Raw genomic sequence first — 26,719 nt, forward strand, 5'->3', positions numbered from 1 at the left:
ATAAAATGGGTATACAAATACATATGTGTATAAATGATCTATATGATTCTATATGTGTGTAATATGAAAGATATAGTAAAATAGGTTAAGATTTGTCTCATCCTCTATGCCATTACATCGTCAGGCTTTATAAATAATAAGACATTGTTTAATCTAAAGTATGTAAACTTAGAAATATGGTTGTCTAGAATACAAAATGCTATTATCATTAGTCAGAATAAAGCTTATAAATATTAATTTAACAACAAGAACATGATTCTAAACATTTTTAAAATAATGATGTTTGCTTAACAGTTCTAAGCACCTTTCTTTAGAAAGAAGAGCTGAAGATGTTTCATCAGGCTTTCTTCCTCCATCTTCATCCTCAAAGATCTGCTCTCTCACATCGTTTTGGTTTTCATTTTCATTCTGAGTAAGTTTTTGCAGAGGGAGAGAAGACAAAAAGGACAGAAATCCTGTCATGCCAGAATCAACATATTCTTCTTATATGCAGTAGAACATGAAATTTAAAACCTAAATTAGTTGTGTTTTGTTAATTAAACTTCTGCACCAAATTACAAATCAAGAAATACGCTTCCTATGTGGAAAAATTAACTAAAACATAAATAAAAACAAAACAGGAAGTCCAAGGCAGGGCCTATTAGAAAGAACTTTGTTATGCTGATTAAACAGTCCTTGTACTTCCTGTTGGGTGTTGCTATAACGATATGAAAATGTGAGTTTACCTGAGCAAATACCCATAGTAATAATCCCCACCTTCAAGCTGTTAAACTAGCTTCTGCTTACCTGAAGTAAAAAACTATGTCTACCAGTACCACCTGCTCTGTTCAAGCAATAACCAACATCTTTTAGGAAAATATATTGCATAAAAAGAGTAGCAGCGAAAAGGAATCTTACTGGTTTTACATGCCATAGCTGCCAAGAAAGTCAAAGTCCATCTTTACCTCTGTTTGTGTGCTGTTGTTATGTAGCTCACAAAACAGCCTCTCTTTTCCGGGTACAGAATGTTGTTTTAGTGATTCCAGTTCTTCTAAAAGCATTCTCTCTCTCTCTGCAACCAGGCTGTCATTCTCCATTGAGACACGCTAAGAAAGAAGTGTTATAGAGGCACACACAATTTTTTAAGCTTCTGAGTATTAGTGAGTCCTGTCACTTCTAATTTTTTACGTATTTTGCACAATGAAATTTCAGTCCATTTCTTTAAATGCTTACAAAGACACTGAAAGCTTTCTAGAATGGAATACAGCTAATAAATACTTTTGGTATCTTACACCTTCTTTAAGATTTTCATATAATTTGTATGCTCTTTATGAAACACTGTGGTCACAATGCAAACTGGGAGGTTAATTTCTAAATATTACAAGCTATAGTACATGTTTTGCACAAGGAAAAAGATGAAAATAAGTTATTTTTATAAAAAGCCTACACACACTCTTTTTTAGAAGAGCTAGAAGTGTTCACGGCTTAAATGCAATGCATACATTCCTATGCGGTTCTTATGGATAAACCATCCTTGGCGTTAAAAAATGGAGAAAAGCCAGCAGCATAAGTTCTACTTAATGTTTTTCATCAGTTTCAGGAATTTGCAAACCCTGATGAAAGATGCAGTTGCAAATTGACAGAGGTAAAAGGAGAAAGGATGTATATATTGAAAGGAAGGATTATCAGGATAAATGATAGAAAGACACCTATGAGCAGCTAGGAGAAAGAGACACCTGACATCGCTGGAAAAGACACCTAGGATACAAGTGACTGGCTCTCTAGATTCCCCAGCTCCTTGAGCCCAAACTTAAACAGAACAGAACCAGGTTTGGATAAGGTCTGAAGAAACCTAAAGCACCACTCCACAGTGAAATCAAAGAACTTTAGAAATAACTGATTACTATTTCCATGTGCATTTCTGTAATGTTACATTGTTGAAATTAAATCAGAGCAAGACAAATTCTTCTGGATTCTGTTTACTATGTCTTTCAAGGGAAGAAATCCTTGAAGACAGGTCTATAAATGACATTATTTTTGAAGACTTAATTATTAAGATAAATTAATGAGTTTCATTAGCATACCTACTATAGGCTTTGAATAGATGCAGTGACAGCAAGTTAAGTTTAAAAAGGCAAGGAAACAGTGGTGTTTCCCACCAAACCCCACAGATTTTGTTTCATTCCAACAGTTAGTAAGGACTTCATCTCCCATGATTTAAAAAAACAACAAAAAAAGCCAAAACACATTGTTGCAGGAAGCCACCGATACTGTTCAAGTTCAGACCTCAAGTGGGGATGAGGAAAAATGAAGAATTCTATAGTATTTCTAGCCATGGCTAGTGGCTTCATTGATGTAAATAGACGCTAGTCTGCATCCTGCACAGGGCCATTTATCTGGAAGGTGGCATGGTTTACAATGCATCTGCACTCACTCTTCTGGCTGCCGTGCAGCACTGCAGGCTTTCTCCAGGTTTACAGAAGTCTAAATTGATCCATCACTGACTAAGCTTCGATTAAGGAAATATGCCTTTTATGCATATATGTGTTTGTATATATACACATACAAATAGATATGTGTGTGTGTGTGTGTGTGCATACATATAATAAATATGTGCATGTCTCTCAATATATAGAGAGATAAGAGTATAAATAAATACAAATCTGCCTGGTGATGTCCCTTTGTTAATCCATGTTAACTCATTGAGTCAAACCCCATATTACCTCAGCTAATTGCACTTTAAGACTCTCAAGCTCTGCTAAGAGTTGCTCTTGATTTTCTTTTTGACGTTCCATTTGCTGCATGTGCCCTTGTCTCAATAATTCTGTTGCCTGCTGATGTTCCTGATATTGCCGTACTAGCTCCTGTCGCATGTCTTCCAAACGTTCCTCATATAACAACAGCTGACTTGATGTTTCTGTATCTGATGCTGTGATCTCACTGTAGCGCTGAAATATTGGAACTATTTTAGCATTTTATGTTCGATGACAGTTTCTCATAAATATTTAAATAAATTTTAGAAAATACTTTCACAAATTCAAGTAGCTATCTCAAAAGCATTATCTTGTTGCCTGTTTCTTGGAAGGTCCAGGCTTAGAATTATTTTTAAAAGACAATTTTTTTAAAAATAACTGTGAACAGTGTTAACTCTTATGCTTTTTAGCTGGTGGAGATTCAACAGAAAATGCAGTGGCAGACATACATGTGTTTGAGAGTGTGTGGGTACAAGAGAAGTTTGAGAGAGCAGTAACATACAAAGCAGGAATATTACAGTTTATTCACTATGAAGATAATACAAGATCAGAATATTTAACTGTTATACAAATTTGAAAGTGTAATTTTTGCTTCAACTAGTACCAAATTTAATAAAAAAATTAAAATTAGGATGAAATTGTGGAGTCAAAATTTATGAATGCTTTTTACCATACTTATTCCACACCCTACCCGCCATCCCATGTTTATGAATGGTAAATACATATTTTACATATTAATTTTATAATTTTTGTGTTCAGCTGATATCCTTTATCACAAGGAACTCAAACTTTTTAAACACTATTTTTAACCTGTTCCTTGTATAAACACTAGAATATAACCTGGACTTACAAAAAGTCTTTATAACATTTATTGCCTGCAATACAGTTTTATCTATGAAATGGAATAATCTATTTTCATGTAACCAGTGTCACATTCCTTTCCTCACAGCGTAGCGTAATGCTATGATAGTCAGGTAGAACATAAGAAATAAGGGTAGATAATTTAGGTCTAAAGCTGTCACCTCTTTGAAAGGGAAAGGGAAATATTTAAATGGAATTTTCATCTTAGTTTCTTTCTTTGCAGTTTTCTCGTTGAAATTAACTGTAAATCCATTGGAAAGATTATTCAGATATGGTGTTACACACTGCCAATTTTTTTTTATGCTTACCAGTGTTTCTTCCGCTGTAAGCCCTTTGACATGGGAAAAGAGTTCTTCAGAAATCACTGATTCATGTGTGGTCTGTCCTAATATGAAACCAGGCTTGCTATTAGAATGAAGCTGTTCTCCAAGTGAGTTGATCTCACCAGACTCTTCAGTAAGTTCCTTGCAAAGTGATTTCAATTCTTCTTCATGCTTACTGCCTTTTTCTGTGGCTTTTCTAAGAGGGCCGTCAACCTCTTCTTCACTCCATTGCTTTTTAATTTCAAAATGTGTTCTCTGTTGATGTACAAACTCTGTTTGTGCTGCTTCTTCCTTCTGCCTAGCAACTCTTGACAATTCAGTCTGTTTGGCAAATGCTACACTCATTGACACAATTACCTGAATAAATAAGAAAAAATCTGTATTAGTTTATGCTTCACAGCATCTCCTATTGCTGAAGAAATCTCATTGCTGACCATCAATAATATAAATAAAAGTACTAGAAGTTCTGAACTATGATTCTATATTTTTTTTTAACAGAAGAAAACAGAAAGGCAAAAAAACCAGAGACATCTTGTCAATCTCATCAACAGTCACATCTTAAAATAGAGACATGCTGTATTTAAGGTATTTTAATAAACTACGATGTTATTTTCAATTAAAATATATTATTTAGCACAGAATTACCTAGTTCTTTTTAAAAAAGATTCTAGAACGTGACTTTAAAAAGTCCTGGCATATTGACATAAGTGGAGCTGTGCTAAGCTTCCTCTATCTAACCAAGCATCCTTTGTAAACATTTCACTGACATGGAATTTTGGGCTGTATAAAGACAGTGGTGCCATGTGCTTGATACTCAGCAGAGGAATTTTACCTGACCAGAAAGAAAATTCTACTGGCATTAGACAGCTGCAGTTTCAGTTACAACAGGCTGGTAACTTTTCTATTGCTAAGTATCTCCTTCTAATACAAATAAACCCCTTTTCCAATCACGTGAGCAGTTCTTTTCTAGATTTAGAATACAGCCATTTATAGCATAAGCTACAAAAGTGTGAAAAAAAAAGTATAATAAATACAGAAGTGTTACACCTGAAAAGACAATACCTAACTCTTCTTTTCCAGAAAATGTGAGTTTGTCTTTCGAACTTAAACAGCCTTTAACAAAATGCTAGTCAATCATGCACTTTGCTTTCCCATAAAGAAGAGTTTTCTTGGCAGCAGATGAGAGAAATGGAACTTTTACTTCAGAAACGTGGATTACTTAAGTTAATGCCATCATCTAGTGCCGGCTATAACATTCTTCCTAACTCTTGACTGCAAACCTTTTTAAGAAGAATTCCTTTTTTTTTTCCCCCCCACTTTTTAATTTATGCTAATTTGATTTTTATTTATGCCATGGTATAATGAAAGCAGAGATAATTTTTCATTCTGCAAAGAAGTGAAAAAATTTTTGGAAGTCAAAAAGTAAGTAAATCCACAAACAATTTAATACACTCTACCTATAAAATCTTAATTTTACTTCTCATATTTTAGAGAAAGTCACCAGATCCAAATAAAAACTATGCATTTTACACAATATATTAAAATGCACAATAAAATACGATCAGAAAATAGTGTGAAACTGTTAAGTGCAAAATCTTTTGAACTGACCAGCTGTTAAGCCTAAAGTAGCAAGAAATCCAAGCTCTGGATTTTCTAAATAAATTCTAGTGTCAAGTATGTGTTTGCATGTTGTCTATTTTCTTTGAAGTATTAAAGCAAAAACACCACCACCACCCCCCACATGAACAGAAATTATGAGTTAGGAATAAGAGAGACAACTAAAAAAAAACCAAAATGTTTCAGAATTTTTTTTTTAAGACTTTCCCCTTTCAGAATCAGAATGAAACAATTCCTTGTAAATAAACCAAACAAAAGTTAGCATATGCTATTGCAACTGTCTGAATTGTCAGAAATGGCAAATGAAAGTGACAGTATTTTTTAAACATATTTTAAAATAACAAAATAAAAATAATACCTTTGCTATTTCTTCTTCTAATCTTTCTTGGTACTGTTTTTCTAGCAATTGAACAACATCCAGATCACTCTGCATTTCAATTTCACTAGCAAGCTGTAAGAAAACCATGAAATTTCTTTTGTGCTTTTATTTCATTAATTTTGAAAGTTTCAATCCGACAGAGATTTTTTTCCTCAGTTAGGTTATCTCCATTTCATGCAAATCACATAATTTTGCATCACAACATAAAAGAACTGGGTAAAGGACTTTGCCTTGTTTCTGCTTCAAAATTAATTTTAAAAGTTGAGTTTGCAACAATTGTTCTCCCAGCACTGTTTGAATTGTCAAATGTAGAGAAAACAGGTAAGAAAGCACAGGATCACAGTACAAAGCAGCATCACTATTTTTCAAAATGCAGAATTATTGAGCCAGGTCTCCAGCAGTACTAGGGGGACATGTATGAAGTCTTTTCCATTTGCATTTGGTTTCTAAGATCTTTGGGATTACTTTTTCAAATTTTTTTTCTAAAAACTGTGCAGTCTGTACTTAAAAAGTTCTAGGATTTTACTTAAATCAGTCCCCTTCCATAACTAGAGTTTAAAGAAAAGTCACAATATTTTAAAGACTCCTGAAGAAATCCCAGAATTTGAACACTAATTTTTTTCCACTTTAGTAAGAAGTAGCCTAAACCAAATGTCTTGTTTCAAAGAAATAACAATTAAAAAATATTAAAACCCAAGACCAATAAAGCAAGCTTTATTGCTCATAAATTCCAGAAATGTTTTTCAGGAAAATTTAAATCTTTTTCCTCTAACATGGACCGTCTAATAGTATAGCATAGTACTAACATGATCATTACTTTACTACTATCAAATACTAGTCCATATTTCAATTTCGTCTTAGAACCCAAAGCATCTAAATTATATTGACCATACGTATATTAGCTGTCAACTGAGTTATATTATACCTCCAGTGCTTCATCTGTTCTTTGCTGATGAAGATTTTCAGTGCACTTCACTTCCCTGAAGACTTCTTTTAGCTTTATTTGTGAATCTGTGGATACACTAAAAAGGTAAAAAAAGCAGAGGGGGGAAATGAAAAAAAAAAAGAGTATTTCAATATACCTTATTTTTCCTCTCTTCAAATATGCATTTCATGAATATACCTATACATTATATATATTTAAAGACCAGTAACTGCAAATATTTTCTTCACCACACACCTTTTCCCATGCCATTAATTTCGTAAACTTGACTTTATAATTCATCTGCCTTCCAAATGCTAGCTCCTCCTCTCAATGTAACTCATCTCAACACCAGTTTTACCAAGGACCTCACGAATAACTTACTCTTAAAGCTACCCGAGAATATTTTGTGCTTAATAACACAATTAAGATGAAGACAAAAGTGCCTGTTTGAATCATAAGGATATGACAGAAACCAGAATGGCTATGTGTATGAAGCCATAAAACCACCTAGAAAATGGTTATATTTGTTTTGATTCTCTTAAATTGATGCTTATCAACAGATGCACTGCTTTCTTGTGTTATATAGATGAAAACAGTAAGAAATCCACATGTGATTCATTTTATATTTAGATAATAATATGCTGAAATATATTTGGAGACTGTCTTTTCTAACAGAACTGCTCTACGTAAATCAGTAAAAACCAAAACACCACCGCATACCACCAAAACTCTAGCTCCCCTTTCACTGCATATTGAAAAAGACTCAACAGAAATACACTGCCAAAAGGAGAAGACAGAGTATCAAACTACCTAAAAAAAAAAAAAAAAAAAAAATCTCTCTCCTCTAGCATTTGTGATCTGCTACCACAGACACTAATCCCTTGCTAAAAGACAGGATACAAAGTAGATTAAGTTAGAAGGTAAATTTATTGTCTGTGAGACTTACAATCCTAACTACAGTAGGGTTTTACAGAGACCATGAAGCTTCTTTTGCTCAAATCTGAGAGCTGGTTTAGATAATCCTGAAATGGAATCCAGAATGGTAATTTTACAAAACTTGTGACATTTTTAACTACAAAAAGTAACCCATTACTTTTAGCATTCATGTTTAATTTGATTAATGAACAGTAGCAACTGATTTTTTTTTTTTCTTTTCTGATGTTGCAATAGATACACAACCAGATAAAAATGTCCCCAAAAAATTCCTAAGCTTGGCCACAGCTATATCCCTACTTAGATCTTACCTTAAAAGATGCAGCAACAACCAGGTATGGTGATTGAGTATGTAACAGATCATTCAACAGGTTACTGACCACACCATTAAAAGACACTCATCCTCAGGCTTGTGATGTAATGAGACAGATCTCCATACTAGGTTATTAGAAAACAATTTATGTACTGATCTAGGAACTCTTCCTGTAAAACTCCAGTTTCATTTTAATGTTTAAAACCTGAACTTCAGGTATGAAAGCTAAGAGAATGCAAATCTTCATGGGAAATTTTTTCTCTACTCTGTTAGCTTATAAATACCAATAATTGCTCTAAATGCTCATTAAACATATGTAAAATGAGTTTTGAGTATTTTAGGTGAATAGTTATCATGGAATAAATCAGAACACTAACTACCCATTTAAAAATAATTTAGAAATCATATATGAGTATTTATAACTTGTCCTGGCCAAGACACATACAGCAGTATACAGTTGCAGAAAATGCATTTTGAAAATGCTTATAGCTTGTATTTTTTTTAAAAATTAAAAAGTAATTGATTAAGAAGCCATACAGTCCCTTAAAACTGAGTTCAGGCTAATAAATGTGTACTGATTCTACAAGGCACATAGTGGAAAACAATGATACAAAGCCTCAGTCTTACAGATGCACAAACATCTGCAGAACTTGGATGTCTTATTCACCTCAAAACAAGTACATACAAGTATTAATTCATACGAGGAAAAAAATTGGATATTTTACTTGCCATTTCCAAGACTAGAAAGATTTTTTTTTCAGGAATGAAAGGAAAAATGTTTGAAAGTTAGAAAAACACAGACGGCTGAGAAAAGGCTGTGATCAAACAATAAGGGAAAAACAGCTGTTTGGTTTCTGATGGGTCATGGTTGAAGGAAAACACTTTTATCTTCATTTCTCTCAGCTTCTAAGGATTTATCCTACCACAGTCTTTTTTCTTTTTAAGAGAGTACTGTGGTAAGTATATCAAATATTTAACAATTTCTAGAAACTCCTAGGCAATTTTCCCCGCTTCTTAGTAGCATTTCCTATTGCCACTGTGTCTACCCATTTCCCTTTTACAATTGGGCACTTGTCTGACTAACAAACGCTCATAGTCCTCTCTCAAAGAAGGGAGATTCAGATCAAAGAAAATGCAGAGAAACTGAGTGGATTTGTAGCATAGTAAATGAAACAAAAGGAAGGAATACATCAAAAATGGTCAAGAAAAATGGAAGAACAGGAAACCAGAAATGACACTGAATAGAGCACAATCAAAAGCACCCACCACTCCCTGAACACACCCAAGGAGACAGTGAAAGAATCAGGCAACAGAAGGAGGCTCCACAGTTGTCAGGATCCCCCCAAGACACTTGCATGACTTTCAGGTTTGAATGGCCACAATGGTCAGGGCCACGAGGAGGCTGATGAGTATGTCCCATGGCCCATGACTTGGTAAAAGCCAGAACGTGTTAAATGGACCTCAACTCTGCCACAAACTTTATTGCTACATATCACTCTCGAAAATCATCAATTTTATGCAACTATGCTACATGAGGTGTCTTTAGATGTAAAGCACATTGCCTGGAGTTTCGAGGGTTAAAAGTGGTCTGTTGAGTTGGAAGTTTTGAAATTATGGCTAAAAAGCTCATATATACGAAATTATATTTATGCATTATTTCAATTATCAAATCTTCCTCTATTAACTATAAAAATGTAATGAATTCTAAATGCTGCACTACTTAGTTTGCAATGTTTATGGCATTTCTTCGTAACACTCTTAGCAACTCTTGAAGGAACAAAACAACATAAGAGTAATATGTTTATAAAGAATTTCTCGAATTTTGAAGTAAAACATGTAGCTTTACATATTTGAAACACTACTTTCTGTATGCAGTGCGAAGTTATAAGCATTAAAGAACCAATTAATACCTCGTGTGGTCAGAGGATACCCCAGCCCTCTGAAGCTTATCCTGCAGATGGACAATCTCTGCAGTGTATCTCTCTTCACTTTCTTTCAGCTGCTGTTGGAAACAGGACCGGAGGTGTTCCAGTTCTCGAGCATGCTGTTCTTCAGGTTGTGTTTTAAGGTTTCCTATCTCCTTTGAACAGTATTCTTGAATCTTAGGATCTATATGTAGGTTATTTGAAGGGCGGGGGGGTGTGTGGAAATAAATTACATTAGTATAAATTAACTCTCTCCTAAGTTATTAGCAGTGATCGACTGAATAATTACTGTAGTTAAAAATTTCATATCAATTTCATATCAATTTCATATCAAAATTTATATCAATCATATAAATTACTTTTCCGTAACAAATAATTATAACTTAATCTTCCATTTTGAAAAACTGTATTTGATATGGGTAATGGAACTTTAACTGTAGAAAACTGAAAAAGACTAAACTAAAGCTGTTTCACAGAATACAACTCCAAAATATTTCAGAGATTTAAGAAAATTAGAGTATCGTACATCAAAATCTGCAAAAATCTCTTATGTGCTTCAAGTTGTAGTAAGCTATGAATCAGTCATTGTCTTCCCTCTCTCTCTGAATATACATACATTAAAAACAGCATATGCATCTTCTTACCCATTAGACCCTGGGAAGGGGTCTGCAGACATTCCTTTCTTCTTTCCAGGTGGCTAGGTTCCTCTTCTTTCCTCTTTTCTGAAGAAGATAGCCATGGTTCTTTGGCCTAAAAAATAACCAAGTAAACACAAATGACAACAATTTGTCTAGCAATAATGCAAAAATATTAACTATAATTATAAACATATAAGAAAGGTTGGTGGCCAATGCATAAGAGAGTGTAACTAGTGTAACAATGTGTTTCATTTACAGCCTGAATGACCAAGTATACATTTATAGCTAGTTGATCAGCCTGTGCAGAATGACCATGTAAATCTCAAACTCCTCTCTCTGCATATAAACTGTTAATTTATAATTCCTCTGACTCCAAGAAGGAAAGGAAGACACTAATACCCTCCTCAGGCTCAAGATGCAGTTTTCACACACAAATATTTTTTTGTACATGTATATCCATCAATACATGTGACCTGCAACCATCTCTAAATAGAATTGGTTAGAGTACTCTATTTAATACATGGAAGTACCTAACTCCAAATTTACTGGTAAAATTTGTCTTTAGGAATCCCAGGCCCCTGAGATGAGTGTAAAAATTTGGAGCAAGGAAGACAATCTTGGTGGAGGAGGATCAGGTTAGGGAACAAACTGGACATGAACAATTTGGTGGTGCCTGATGAGATACACCAAGGAGTGCTGAGGGAGCTCGTCTATGTTATTGCGAGCCCATTCTCAATTATCTTTCAAAGACTGAGGAAGGTTTCTGAGGACTAGATAAAAGCACTCCTACCTTCAAGAAGAGAAAGAAGGAACATTTGAGGAACTACAGGCAAGTCAACCTCACTTTGATCTCTGGGAAGGTGACAGAGCAAATAATCCTGGAAACCATTTCCAAACGCATGAAGCTGAAAAGATACTCCATTTGGGAGTAGTCAGTATGGATTTATGAAGGGAAAATCACACCTGACCAGCCTTTCGACACCACCTCCCGTTACATGCCCATAGACAAACTGATGAAGAATGGGGATGGTGAGGCCGACTGAAAACTGGCTGAACTGCTGGGCTCAAAAGGTTATGATCGGTGACACAAACCCCAGTTGGAAGCCAGTAACTAGTGGTGTACCTAATGGGTCAATACCGGAGCTGATACTGTTTAACCTTTTCATGAATGTCCTGGATGATGGGACAAGAGTGCACCCTCAGCAGGTTTGCAGACTGTACAAAACTGGGAGGAGTGGTTGATACACCAGATGGTTGTGCTGCTATTTCAAGAGACCTCAACAGGCCAGAGAAATGGGCTGAGAGGAGCCTCATGAAGTTCAGCAAAGGCAAATGCCAACTCCTGCAACCTAGAGAGGAATAGCACAGTGCACTAGTACATGCAGAGGACAGACTGTCTGGAAAGTGGCATTGCAGAAAAGGACCTGGGAGCCTATGTGGGCACCACGTTGAACAGGAACCAGCAATGTGCCATTATGACAGAAGTCCAACAGCCTCTTGGGCTGCATTAGGAAGAGTGTTTGCCATCAGGTTGAGGGAGGTGATCCTTCCTCTCTACTCAGCACTGGTGAGACACATCTGGACTGCTGGGTCCAGTGCTGCACTCCCAGTATAAGAAAGAAATGGATATACTGGCATGAGTCCAGCAGAAGATCACAAAGGAGATGAGGGGCTTGGAGCATCTGTCTTACAAGGAGAGACAGAGAGAGCTGGGAATGTGTACCCTGAAGAAGATAAGGTTGCCCACTGGGCTTGTGGAGTCTCCATCCTTGGAAATATTCAAAATTCAGCTGAACACAGTCCTGGGCAACCTCCTCTAGTTGACCCTGCTTTGTGCAAGGGGTTGGATTAGACAAACTCCAAGAGTCTTCTAACCTCAGCCATTCCATAATTCTGTGACGTGGGTAGCAGCTTTCTCCATTTTATCAATCATTGCCTTGCTCTGCCACTCAACCAAGATTCTTTACTCATCCAGAGGGAATTCATGCAACAGAGAAAATTCAAATACTCATATACTATAAAAAGTTTACCTGTTCACAATCCTTCATCAGCTGTGTTTGAAGTGCTCTCAGCCTACTATATTCTTCCATTATCTTGTGTAGAAGTGCATCCATATGTTCTTGCACAGCTAAATTACACAGATAACCAGGGACTTTTAAAAAAAGAATGAAATCAAACATTTTACCATAAATGTTAATACAACGAATTGTTCACAAGTTCTCCACTGAATAATTATCTGATAAACATTACATATTGAAACAAGTGAGGCCCCTTCCAAATTTTGGATGCATTTTTATATGGTATGGATATATATGAATTTTTTGGTAGAGCTGCTAGCTGCTTCCACAAAAGGAGGAGGAAAAAAAAAACCCAACACTTTTTTCACTGATCTCCACTATAATGAAAACAGCATAAGGAAATACTCATAATAAAAAATAAAAGTGGTTTTAGAACAGTGAGGAAATCTCTAAAGCAGCTATTTAGGCACATTAATTAGCATCTGAACAACTAATGGCATAATTGTCAATCTGAAATAGTTGAAATCAGTGGTTTTTTTAACCAGCATGATAGTACAATGCCATTACCTTGAGCTTGATCTCTGTGTATTGGTAATTCTACACTCAGTCTTTCTCTCACAGCAGCAGGACTACTGAAAATATCCTGTTCACTATCACTAACTTCTACAGCAGCTGAAGAATATTCATTCTGATTGTCACACAAAACCTGCACAACAAATGAAACAAAGAAAAAAAAAGTGAAGGATCGTTTATTAATTTATCAATCACAATTCACAAAGAAAACAAGAAAAATGGTGGCAGGAAAGTAGTATTTTGTGAATATTTTCTTCTGTGGAAATGATGGCATAGATGTTATGTTGAGTCGTAAGAACCTAGACAGTCTTTAAAACTCCTGATAAAAGAAACAGATATGGAAAGACTTTTCAGCTAAAACATAAATACATATTTTTTGGCATGGCTATTTAATTTGGAACTGCCCAGTATTAAAATCTTGCATAGAAAGGCCTCCTTTATTAATGCTGAAAGCAAATTTACATTGTAAATGTCTCATTCTTGTAAACTGCATTTTTACTTGGAAGAAGGATTCCCTATGGCAGAAATTTGTATCTTTTTAGAGATTACAATTCACCTTGTTGAACAAATAGGATAAAAGGGGATGGCAGAAGAAAACTCAAGCAAATCATAAACAGAATGCCTCATGTTTCTTGGTGCTATGTGGCCAGCAGAATAGCTGCCATATTTACCATGAGTAGGCAAACAGAAGATTTATCCATATGATTTCTGAAGATAAATGATACTTGAAAAGAAACTTGGCCTGCCCAGAGCACACAGTGGGATTCTTTATTTGAAGATTTTGGACTCAATAGACACCAAATTCAACTTACAAAAGTAAAATTACAATTTTTCCAAAAGCTCAACATGGAATCATACAGATCGGCAGCATTCTTCCCAGCTTTGAAACAACTAATGCCAAAGACTCTCATGTAGCTGCTGCTTTCTATGATCATGGAGTCCTGCTTAATCTCTCCTATGTCGGGTCTCAAGTAAAAAAGTTCTGCTATCCACTTTCCCAAAAAGTTGTTGAAAAAAGTCCATCAAAGAAGGAAAAAAAAACCCCACCAAAACCAACCATTTGAAGTATTTAAGATTGGGAAACCATGGCTTATAATGAATGATGAAAGTAGCTTAATTTATCCAGAAATAAGTTTAATAAGTAACTTGATTGCTGGTCAAAAAGTACCCGTAAGGGCCATTGATTACTAGAAATCTACAAAAAAAGATATGGCAAAATAATGTTGTTGGTGGCTGATACCAGAATACAGAATAAAAATAAACTTCAATTTTTGACTATAATATTTAGTTACTGAAAATAATATAGACAGCAATTTTGGTAGATTCTTAGACACTTCTAAGTCTTTGAAAGATATGCTGCAGCTAAGAAAGAAATTACTATCTTATTGCAGATGTGAGAGAGTGATGTCCTGTGTGCCAATATGTGCATGACATCAGACCACTGTTAAATCAACAACTTATAGGCAGAGACATATCGAAATGAAAAAAAACCCTTCCAAACTAGTAGATGCAAGACAAACATTACATAGAAGATCAAGACTAGGTATAAGACAGAATTGTCTGGACAAGGACATAAAAGAGTTTAGGAAACAAAATACAAAACCTCTTGCAATGTTATTTTGGAAAATCAGGTTTATTTTGTGATCAATGCAAAGAGAAAAGCTGCAAAGAAAACCTGTAAAAAATGATGACACATAATTTTTAGTTTTCAAAATTTCCATTTTAAAAAAGACTCTTTGTTAAGTCTTACCTGAGCAAGCCTAGAACATTCCTCAGTTACAGCTTCATTCAGCTTTTCTATAAGTCTTTGTGTAGATCTGACTTCATCATCTATGAATACAAATTATTCATATTATTTTTAAACACTGTATGCACAGCAACTTTTCAAAGGCCTAATTTCCTGCCTCGGTGAGGTTGCCTCTTCAGCTCTTAGAAAGGCATAGGATTTTTTTCCCCTCTTTCTTGTTGCATCACACAGACAGATTCAATTATTATGGTAGAACTGCATGTTCAGGAGGAGTAAGTGTTAAGAAATAGCTCTGTGTGTTAGTGAGCTCTAGAAAGATCAAACCTTACAGAAACATACTGGAGAGCAAAGAACTTATGCCAAAAAATTACACAAACGCAAATCATGGGATGACAGAAAAATAGGGATAGAAAACCAGCATGATAATATAAAAGCTCATTGAGGCAAAAAGTAGTAGCAAAGAAGCTTACTTAATGTGGACAGGGAGCCAATGCAGGAATTCAAAGAACAGAGAATGAGACAAGCCCAAAAATATTTTGCTGATGCATTTGCTTATTATTTCAGTAAGGAATACAATCTTATAGGTGAATCTATTATATAATTCTTTACAATTAATTGACCTAATACAAATAGCAAAACATGAGTTGTAATACTTCCTATTCTTTCTCTTTTTTGTATTATTATTACTTTTTTTTTTTTTTAAATACCCTGAGTAATAGACTACTTGTAATGGGTAAATAATTTGGTATAAAAACACTTCAAAATGTTCTATAAAAACAATTTATTGGACAGCTACATGCACAAACTCTTGTGCTTGTTTTCTTTCAAAGACACTTTTTCATATCAAGAGCTTCACTACCATAAGTCTGGTCAAGTTACCTGCTTGTTGAATTTTCAAGGTCTGGAGCTCCAGCTGATGCATTTTTTTAAGATCATTCATCTCTTGTAGGTGACTACGTACAAGCTCCTCTTTAAGACTGCAAAGTGCACTCTCTTTTTCTGCTTTCATGTACTCACGAACCTGGTCTACATGAGCTGAATAAACCAGGGATAGGCAAATGCGCTGTGCTTCCATCTGTAGCTGTAAATCAGTCTTTGAATAAAGAGACACGTTTTACAAAGAGTGAGAAACAAGGAAACAAAAAAGCCCCATCTCTGCGAATTTCTGACATTAATGTGTTGAATGGAATGCTGCATATATGGTGTGCATTAGGTAAATCTAAATATACACAGTTTGGAAAACTGAATTGTAACAAAATAGTATGACACTTCAACTTAAAATAAAAATCGAACTAAAATCAACAAAACTCAATATGCTTCAATTCCTATTTTGCAGCAATAAAAATCCAATGAATTTTACTCTGATTAAGTGAGAGCAATATCACTACCAGCAGAGTAAGTTAAGAAAGTTCACTCCAAATACAGAAAAAAGACTATTATTAACAGACCTCAAAAACATTGATTTCCAAGGCTTTTAGTTCTAGTCTGCTGTTTTGAGGATGTTATTGCTAAAGCAAAAACATATTTAGGATATGCCAATAATGAGCTATTTAGAGTCCAAGTTTGAAAAGGTTTTTAGACACCTCTGGACCATAATGGTTTTTTAGTTCTATGGCAGGAAATTGCAAGACCTTTATCACATCCTCATAAAAAAAAAAAAAAATACATTATACAGCTGTAGCTCTTTTCTATAGTCTCACAACTGTTTCCAATGTGGCTTTGCTTGTGATTTTATTTCTTAGGAAGTGAATGAACTACAACACAACATAGAATTAGGCAGTGGTGATATTAGTTCACTGTTAGGTGGATTTGTAGAACATTAAAAAAACCAATCTAAAAAAATAGTCGAAGACTGGTTAACATCTATTTCTACAGAAAACTTAGTTGCATACTTCTTGCAGCATGCTATTCAACTTCATCACTGTATATAAATTTAAAGCCAGATTTATGATTCCTAATTAAATATTGGTAGTTCAATACTTAGCTATTTTTATTGGCAAATAACCATCCTTTCCATACTACCTGCAATTCATTTACAACACCAAAAAATACAAGCAAAATTTCTCCAGCAAAACATAGGGATTGGTTAGAATCACGATATGCATAACTTCTGTATCTTCACACACTTCTCTTCTCACGCTCACATCCAGATACATTTCTTAAGAAGTGATAACCACATATACACAAAAATTTTGATAATGGAAGATTAATATTTCTCAAGTTTGATATTTCACAAGTTTGATATAAGATGACTGAAGAAGTCAAGAGTTTCATTATCTCTTTATATTGTTTGAATGAATACTTAGAGAACTGAAAAGCTAATCACAGATTAAAAAATTATGTCCTGGATAAGTTTTCACCTCAAGTAGTTAGTTAAATGTTGTATCAAAGTGTGAATTGCTCTAGACGTCTTCTTACCTTTTTTTGTTGTTGTTGATTTAATTAAATGTAAGGGAAGAGTATTTTTTTCACTGAAAAATAGTATCCTCACACACATTAGCTATGGTTATCATTCTGGTCATTCACGTAACCACTTTCAACCACTGAGCACACTGCCACACACACATGACCACGCACCTGTACCTCAAAGCAGCTAGTAGGAAAAATATGATGCAAATTTCCGAGTGCAAGCTCCTACAAATTTTCATCGGTAAATTATTTTCTATACTGCTTTATGTAACATACCTGCTCTGATTTTAAGGCATCCACTTGCTGCTGAAGATTATTATTTTCACTTTGTATAATGGCTATTAATGATGTTTCATCTGTCAGCCTGGCTGTCATTCCATGCAAATTTTCTACAAGAGACTGCTGTTCTGGTTTCAACATTTGCTGAACATCCTTTCTTTTTGTTATCTCATGACTGATATCTTTACCTGAACCTAGATTTCCTCTTACATTTATCCCTTCATCAACTTTATTCCTTGGACTAGGAGCTTTATTTCTACTTTCAGATGCTGGAGCAGCAGTCTTTAGAGCTTTTCCTTTAGAGCATTTTGTCTTAGGGTCATTACTACTACTATTTCCTCTCTGAGCATGGCTAATTATGACTTCTAGTTCTTTACATTTTGCTAGAACTTGTTCCTTCTCATCTTTTAAGGATTTAACTTTTTCATTTAAATGACAAATTTCACTGTGCTTTGATTTCAACTGTTCAGAGAGATCAGAAAGTCTCAGGGATAATTCCAGTTTCTCACGCTGGGTAACCTCAAGCTTTTCCATAAGTTCTGTTGCATCTTTCTCAATAACTTCTCCAGCCTCAAATGTGTCTGCCCTGGACACCTTGATGTCTTTACTCCCTTCAAACCCAGAAGTTTTAGTTTTAAATAAAATTTGTCTATTGCTTTGCAAATGGTGAAGTTTTTCATTCAAAGCTTTGAGTTTGCTTTTATATTCAGCTTCCTGCTTATTCTTGTTCTCTTCTAACTCAGTTTTTGCCTTCACAAGACTCACACATTCTTTCTGCAGCTCTTTATAATTAGCTTCAAGTTTTTTCTCAGTAAATGAAAAGGCATTCTTCTGCCTTTCAGTATCCTCTTGGAGTTGACTGTTTTGGTTTTTAAGTTGGTCATTTTCAGTAATCAGCTTTTCTATTCTTTTTTGCAAGTCCAAAATTTCTGACTTAGAGCTAACACTGCTATTAAAAATGACATTTTCTTCAGAGCTTACCAACATATTTTTTAATTTCTCTTCCAGAGTTTTGTTTTCCCCCTTAAGAATGTTATTTTGTGTTTCAAGTTCTGAACATTTTTTTTGAAGACTATCTTCTCTCTCCCTCATTTGTTCCTGCATCAACTCAGTTTTAAGCTGCAGCTCTTGAATTTCTTGTTCAAGGGTACCTTTTTCTTTTTCCTCTTGCCTAAGCACTTCAATCTCCTTCTGCAGCTCATGGATTTGAAGTGTCATTTCTTCAGATTTAGAATTTACAATAGACTGCTGTAAATCTTTTAGGTTTGAAATCTCTAATATCAACTGATTTTGCTTTGTGATTAAGTTGTCCTTTTCATATTGCATGGCTTCTATCTTTTGACTCATTTCATTTTGTACCACATCTAACTGCTGTTTATGGTGCATATTCAAGTTATCTTTAAGGCTTTCCATGTTCACCATGTGCTCTTTTTGTAAGCCTTCTTTAAGTCTGGAAAGTTCCTCTTCATGACTAAACAGAAGCTTTGTTCTCAATCTCTCTAATTCTGCTTCTTGAGATTCTGCCATCCTGTCCAAAACCGCATCCTTCTCCCTTTCTAGCATTTCCAGTTTTATTTTGTAATTTGTGACTTCTGCCTCATGTTTTAATTCCAATTCCTTCCTAAATTCAGAGGCTGAAGCCAGCTGAGTTTTTAAATCTTCAATCACAAACTGGTATTTTTCAGCTTCATTTAACCTACATTCCATATCCACTATAGTTTGTTTGGCTCTTTGAACCTGCTCTCTTGAAAAATTCAGTTCTTGGAAAAGATCGTCAATTTTAGCTTGTTGAAGAGACTTCTCTGCTGAAATGGCTTCCATCTGTTGTGACAATTCTTGCTTTATTTTTTCCCTTTCATTATCAGCATCTTGCAATTTCATATTCAATTCATTAATTTTAATATTCATTAAATGCATTTGATCTTTATTAACATTCTCATTCAAACATAGACTTGAAGTTCTCTCCACTTCTACTTTTTGTTGCAAAAGACGCTGTTCTATTTCCATTGCATGTTGCTTAATTAATTCTTGCTTCATTTGTACAATCTGCTGGCCGTGCACTTCATCTAATTCAGCCTGAAGTTGTGCCAGTCTCCTTTGTGTTTCTAATTCCATTCTTTGCACAATGTCAGCTTCAGACTGGCTGTCTTTATAACATCGTTTCTGCAATTCTTCCACAGTTCCCATTAATTGTTTTATTTCATCAGAACATTGTCTTTCTTTCTGTTTGTAGGTGGTAAGTTCAACTCTCATACTACTTATCTCCTGGTTCTTTAGTGAAATCTGTTCTTTCAATTCTTCAAGTAATTTACTGACATCTGATAATTTTTCCTTAAGCTGAAATGATTTTTTTTCTTCTTCTCCAAGTTTTGCTTCCAGCTCTTCAACTAATGCTTCTTTTTCTTGTAGTTTACTCAAATCTTCTCCCTCATTTTTGTGTTTTTCCTTTAAAAAACGAGCAAAACCATGTTCTTATTTTTAGTTCATTATCTGAACATATAAGAACATTTATAGACCTAGCTATTTAAACACAATGCCTTTCTTTAGAAGGCTAGTGATATAAAAACTAAATATAAATTATTTGTTGACCTCATTTGGAGATTTTCTGTACCTTTGGAATAAGTGCTAATCCCTGTGTCCCCGCCCCCCAAATCACCCACCCCACCCCCCAAAAAAAACACTTCCATTTTTTCCAGTTGTGCTCTGATACTTCAAAAAAATATTTGGTGCAATCTACTTTTCAGTAGACAAAGTTTTCACTTTGTCTCTTGTCACTTTTAATGACATTTAATTTTTTTAGGTACTTTTAAGATGTTTTCCATGAAGGATAATTAAAAAAATGTACATGAAGAAAAGAATTCATTCTTTCCTTGAGACAGAAAAGATTGTTTAAGCAGGTTATTTTAGATTTTTTTTCCTAACAAAGTAATGCCATTTAATGAAGGCATTCTAATAAACAGTATAATTTCATCATTTGTTGTAAATATTTCTCCAATTTTTTAAAACATGATACATAGTACTGTCATAAAAATTTCAGTTTTAAATTGTACACATATTATGTGTTAGTTAACAGAAGCAGTCTTAAAAATCTAAAATCTTTGTATGCATTATATGCAGCACACTCATAATCTGTGCTTTGGCCCTTAAATTTCAAAGGAACTACAAAATCCTGGAAACGAAGAAGATTAGGAAAAGAGATCTTTCTAGTAAGGAACATACCATTTCATATGTTGTGATTTTATCTTGAAGACATGTAATCTGCACTTCAAATTCTTCATTCTTTTTTTGATAATTCTTCAGCAGACATTCTTGTTCTTCTAGCTGTTGCTGATGTGAAAGTATCTGTTGCTTGGCTTGCAATAAATCAGCAGCTGTGCAACTATGGCTGGTGTTCCTTAGGGCTTCACTTGCCTGCAACTTGAATGTTAAAAAAATAAAACCTAAAACATATCAAGTTTTTCAGAAACAGCTTGCACTACAGAAAGAGTGATCTTTACTTTCTTCTTCCACATCACAAGCCCAAAGACTATAGGAAAAATCTTTAAGTTCTTTTAGGAGGAACTGAAATATCCTTATTCTTTTGGGATGGCCAACCAATACAAAACATTTAATATTAAATTGTTTTATGGTGACTAATGACTAGTGACAGTGTTTTATGGTGACAGACTAATCTTTATTATTTTATAGTGAATTAGTACAATAAACCAGTTACTATAATGATAACTGTAGGACTGGTAAAGTGACTGCTGATCTATACTGAGATAAATTCTTCAAAAATGCACAAAAAATTCTGTGTTTCTGCAGGAAGTAGCCATTTATGGACCCTCCAAAGTGACACCAATTTTCAAACCCAAATAAACATTGGTAGTGCTGTAACTTACATGCTGAAACTGAATTTGCAGTTTTTGACTTTGTTCAGTAAGCTCTAAGAACTCCCTCATAGTTTCATCCTTTTCTTTCCGTGCCTGCTGTAGGTTAGTAGTGAGTTGAGTGATAATGTCATCTCTTTTTTTGATAGCAGCTTCAAATTCTTGTAGCTATGAAAGATAAAATTTAAACTATTAGTGCACATCAAAGCCACAGACAAAAAAATACTAGCTTATTCTAGTTAAGTAGGAATACATCATCCCTAACCTCTCCATTTAAAAGATGTCACACAGACCTACTGGAGCATTTATGTTTTCACAAACTCTATTTGTAAATACTTCAGAAACAGATTTTTTCCCCTCAATTAACAATATATGACCTCTCCATAAAATATATTTATCAAAAAACAAAATCTGAACCTTGAAAAAGGTTAATTAGTTAAATATGTAAGTTGCTTTTAAACTAAAAAGCGTGGCCACATAAAGAAACCATCATAAAGGAAGCCAGAGTATCTACTTACAGTGTTTCAGCAATTTTGTACAATTACTCATGTCCACACACTTTTCCCACAATAAATGCAAGTTATATTATCTCTCACTGAAAGTGTAATAAATTGCATTCATCGTACTAAAAGCATATAATAGATACCATGCAGTATCCAACATTGTGAACCCAGAGAAATTATTCATAACTACATGAGAAAATCAGCTCAAGCTGCAGAACTGATATAGTGTATTTAATAGATGAATCTTTTGTAATTTATAATGATGAAGAAATGATAAAAGTATGGAAAAAAATCCTTTGCAAATGTTTTATTTTTTTGTAGGATTACACTCAAGCAGCCAGAAATTCTACAATATTAATTGGGACTATTTTCACGTGCAATTATATAAATAGATATGTTACTCACTTTAAAGTCACTTTGTCAATCTGAACTCATTCAAGGCTAGTGGAAGCTTCATCTCTATGTATTGCAAATTTCTTAAACCATCAGTCACTTCCTGTAACTGTTTTGTTTACAATGCTCCCAAAAAGAAGCTTCTCCAGTTATATGCTGAGTCTTGAAGTAAAATTATAATGCTTCCAGATAAAGCTTACTGATTTAGAGGAAAGGACATTATTCAGTGGGACATAAAAACCAGAAGTCCCTGAAACAAGCCAAACTATGCAAAGAATTTGAGGAAATTCTTTCAAAGTCCTTTTCAGAACATTGCAGTGAACTCCTACTTTAAAAGCATGGATCTAGTGGAAATACTAGATGTTTGTCATAATAGAGAAAATTAGGAACAGATCAGAACTTAAGTATGTCGTATCTTTCTTTTTGCATCTGTTCAATGAAATTGAATAACTAAATTTATCTGTTCTGATCCACACATTGTTAGTGATAATTTTCAACTTTTTTTATTCAATCTTTTTCTTTAACAAGCAGAACTAAAGCACACAACATATCTTCTGCACTCCCCTTTTACAGTTCTTTTGTTTCTTCTGAAAAATAAACCATATGCATTTCTCAACTGAGATATTATGCACTGTACCACTATCATACAAAAATATGCTGCAACTATTACAATATTATTGTACCACAGCCTGTTTTGTTTTAATACATTTTACATTTATTTTAAATATACTAATCATAGCCATTTAAAAAATGCAAACATTTTCACTTTCACCCTTTTCAGGAAAAAATAACAGTAGTCACAATGGTGAGAAACTAAAATTATGCTTAAGTTCTTTATTACGCTATAATTATGACTATTATGTTTAGCACAACAGATACAAGACACAGTAATTAAGAGCTAAGTTTGACTTAAAATGCAACACCAGAGATTCACCAACAGACAAAGGAATGATAAACCACCTCCTCCAGGGCAACCACTTAAAGATCACTCTAGTATGGTGGAAAACATGACATCCATTTTCACAGATAAAATACAAATGAAAGCAGAAAAAAATATAATTGTGCAATAATAATGAAGGTGAAAATGACTAAGTAGTAGAACAATTTTGGTATTCTACAATACTTTGGAAAAAAAAAGAAAAACACAATGATGTGACCTGAATCCAAATTAAAAGAGATAAGCTCCCAAATGAAGCATGACAAAGCACTGACTTCAGTGCATTGCACTGCTTGCTTAAACTGGAAGAATAAGTATTTATTTTTCTTTACTTTAAAACCTAACTTTAAATTCCAATGGTATTTCTGAAGTAAGAAATATTTCCCTGTAATCCCAAGTTATTAGATGTTTATTAAAACATTCTGTCACAGTTGCCTTGTATTTCAGACTGTGAAGTCTGACATACAAATACCTTTGTGGTTCAAGAATCAACTCAGTTATATCATTCCTTAGGAAGTAAAACCTGAGTTTTTTTGGTCTTGGGGGAACAGGAAGGCATTAAAGAAATGCAGTCTTTGCACAACTAGAAAAGAATTAGGGCTTTTCTCGAAGAAAATCGTCTTTCCATTCCTGATTTGAAGTCACTGTGAAGAAGACCGGAAGTTTAGTCACAAAATACAGAGAAAAAGGACACACAATGGGAACACCATTCAAAGAAATAGAGCACATGGTGTGTGATTGAAAGAAATTATGTGTAATTCTATACCACACACTGACTGCATTCTGAACAGCTGCCATTAAGTGTGAACTCTTTCAGGTGATGCTCTGCATTTTTGCATGTAACCGAGTAGGAAGTAGAAAGCAACATAAGGTAATTATACCTGTTGCAATCCTTCTGTACCATATGCTGCCCTCATTTCTTCTAGCTCTCTGTTTAGCTCTTCAATCTCTTGCTGTTTCCCAGCCAATTCATTCTCCATCACCTCTAGCTGCATGTGAGAGTGCTGCATTCCATGCTCAGAACAAATCTCTCCAACTCCAAATTCTTCTTCCTAAATCAATCCAAGTTCCTTAACATGCCATTTTTTAATGCTTTATCACAGTAAGTAAACTCAAATATCAAATGCCACCTTAATACATTAACATACAATACAGCATCGAAGATCTTATTGCCATGGTAACCTCCTTTGTTAGTATAATTCACACCTCAAAAGCACTGACATAAAGCGTTTCTGCAAATTCTGCTTTATAATCTTAGCCTTAATAGACATAGTAAATTGTTCTGCATTTCAAGTTTAACGATACACTATATTAATATATAACAAACAGTGCAGATGCAGAGCACAGCATGCAAAAAAAGTATTAGTCAGCAACATACTTTTTGTTCAAAACAAATTGTTCGAGCTTTTTAGTATTCACCATTAGTATTACGATTCAATTTGCAATACTGTACCCTCATTAAGTCTGCAGGTATAGCTGTTCTTGTCACAAAACTGCAACCATTTACCTGTATAAAGACAATTTCTAAATACGTTATTATTTGAAATAAAGCTTGATTTCTATCTTCCATTCATTGGAATCTTATGTGACGATTCCTGCAGACCCATGGGAATTTTTACGCTACAAAAATTTATTTAATTTGAAACACAGAATAGCTTTATACATAGTAAATTGCATCAAAGTAAGCACAGGTAAGAGGTAAAACACCCAAAACTGCAAAAATAGATACTACTGTCTAAAAACAAAAACCATATTATGAATTTAAACATTTAGAGAAAACAAAGGAATTCAGATTTAAAGGTTAATGCGAAGCTTTATACTTTAAATTATTAAAATGTAGTACTATGGCATTTTAAATTATATGTTTAATATTTCTATATATTACTAAACATAGTTAAGTTTTCTGAAAGATACACCCCAAGATTTAGTATTTCTGAAAGTCACCAATCTCTCAATAGCGGATGAAAGGCAGTATCACAGACTCTCATCCTCAATTTGAAGGAATTTCTTAAGATTGAAAAAGAGCAGAAATTATACATTTAACATAAGACATTTGAAAAAAATCCTCTTTCACTCACCTAACACTGCAACCTCTTTCAGCTTGTCTGAGAATTTTGGTTATTTAGACTATGCAAACCAATAATGACAAATCTCCAAAAGGCAAGAACAAGCCAGAGTAGCAGTTATAGGTTAAAAAAAAAAAAAATCCAAAAGAATATGCTGTGTACTTGTGAGTAACCATAACAGACAAGCAGGCTTTTAAAACAGCAGAGCAATGTTTTAAAATGAGAAAACAAGAACAGCTGTATTTCCCCTCAGAGCTGTTTATTACATCAGCGCCTGAAACAAAAATAATGGTACTAGAGATGGAAAGGCATCATAGCATTTCAGACCCAAATACCATGTTTACATCAAAAAAAGAAGCTATACTGTTCAAATATCTGCCACAGTCTAGATTAGGGCTTATTTACAAAGGGCTGTCATGGCTGAGGAAATCAATAAATTACCTGACATGGAAGTACATTGTTATAAATGGGATCAATATAGACATCAAGTTTGTATTAAGAGAATGAATATACCTGCATTAGACAAGAATTTGCAGATCTGACAAAGTGCCCTTTCAATTCCTGACTTCCTCAGTAAAAAGGAAGACACCACAAAGAGATTACTACCTTATTTTAGAAAGAATAAAGAAAATTGCAGCAAACATCAGTCCAGGCAACTCATAGAGGCACTGCACATCGTTTGTGTATTGCCAGATGTCCACTCTACATTCAGACATACAAGTGTCTACACAGCACCTGGCACCAATGCCTTTATTCAGATTTTGGCGTATGCCCCAGATTAATAACCCTAGTAGTTTAATAGAAACTCTATCATGAAATACTTCTTTTCCTTTTTTTAACTCCCACTTTATTTAGGCTTAATTGATAAAGATGTAGTGTATGATTCTTGTAATCTACCACTGTGGACACGCTTCTCTTCCTGTGAATCATTTCTGTGTGCAACAATCAAAGACTCTTAGATGCTTCATAACAAGAGCTGCTAAGAAAGACAGAAAAGACTTATCTCGTTAGGTGTTCCAGACTCCTTAGGAGCTGAAATTTCTACAAAAGACCTTTTACTTATAAAAGGGATTTTGCTATACGCATTCAAAGCAACTGTCTGGAACTTCGGAAATTCCGCATCACTTCACAGGAGCCTAGCTCTTAGACATCACAGAAGTGAACCACAACAACGCGGTAGTCCATGCTATTTCTCATCTGGTACCTCCTCCTTTCAAATGCCTTATGCTTTCTGGTAAAGTGCAAGTTGAAACATGACAAGACAACAAACTGCACTGTA

General features: G+C 34.4%; 1 protein-coding gene across 1 annotated transcript in view; it reads right to left on the reverse strand.

Annotated features, from left to right (window-relative positions):
- LOC104083770 (A-kinase anchor protein 9-like) overlaps positions 1–26,719 on the reverse strand; it is a gene marked incomplete at its 3' end in the record, with an annotated part of 64,652 nt that overhangs the window by 32,197 nt on the left and 5,736 nt on the right. The window contains 18 exon segments of the mRNA XM_009587386.1: positions 305–408; positions 945–1,085; positions 2,703–2,927; positions 3,902–4,273; positions 5,892–5,984; positions 6,838–6,934; positions 9,994–10,156; positions 10,653–10,758; positions 12,677–12,774; positions 13,232–13,370; positions 13,737–13,752; positions 14,971–15,067; positions 15,864–16,077; positions 17,670–20,117; positions 20,892–21,089; positions 21,554–21,709; positions 24,256–24,426; positions 24,828–24,881. Coding sequence (XP_009585681.1) covers positions 305–408; positions 945–1,085; positions 2,703–2,927; positions 3,902–4,273; positions 5,892–5,984; positions 6,838–6,934; positions 9,994–10,156; positions 10,653–10,758; positions 12,677–12,774; positions 13,232–13,370; positions 13,737–13,752; positions 14,971–15,067; positions 15,864–16,077; positions 17,670–20,117; positions 20,892–21,089; positions 21,554–21,709; positions 24,256–24,426; positions 24,828–24,833 — 4,844 coding nt within the window.

This window comes from Fulmarus glacialis, unplaced genomic scaffold (genome assembly GCF_000690835.1).
Source record: "Fulmarus glacialis isolate BGI_N327 unplaced genomic scaffold, ASM69083v1 scaffold6041, whole genome shotgun sequence".
NCBI lineage: Eukaryota > Metazoa > Chordata > Aves > Procellariiformes > Procellariidae > Fulmarus > Fulmarus glacialis.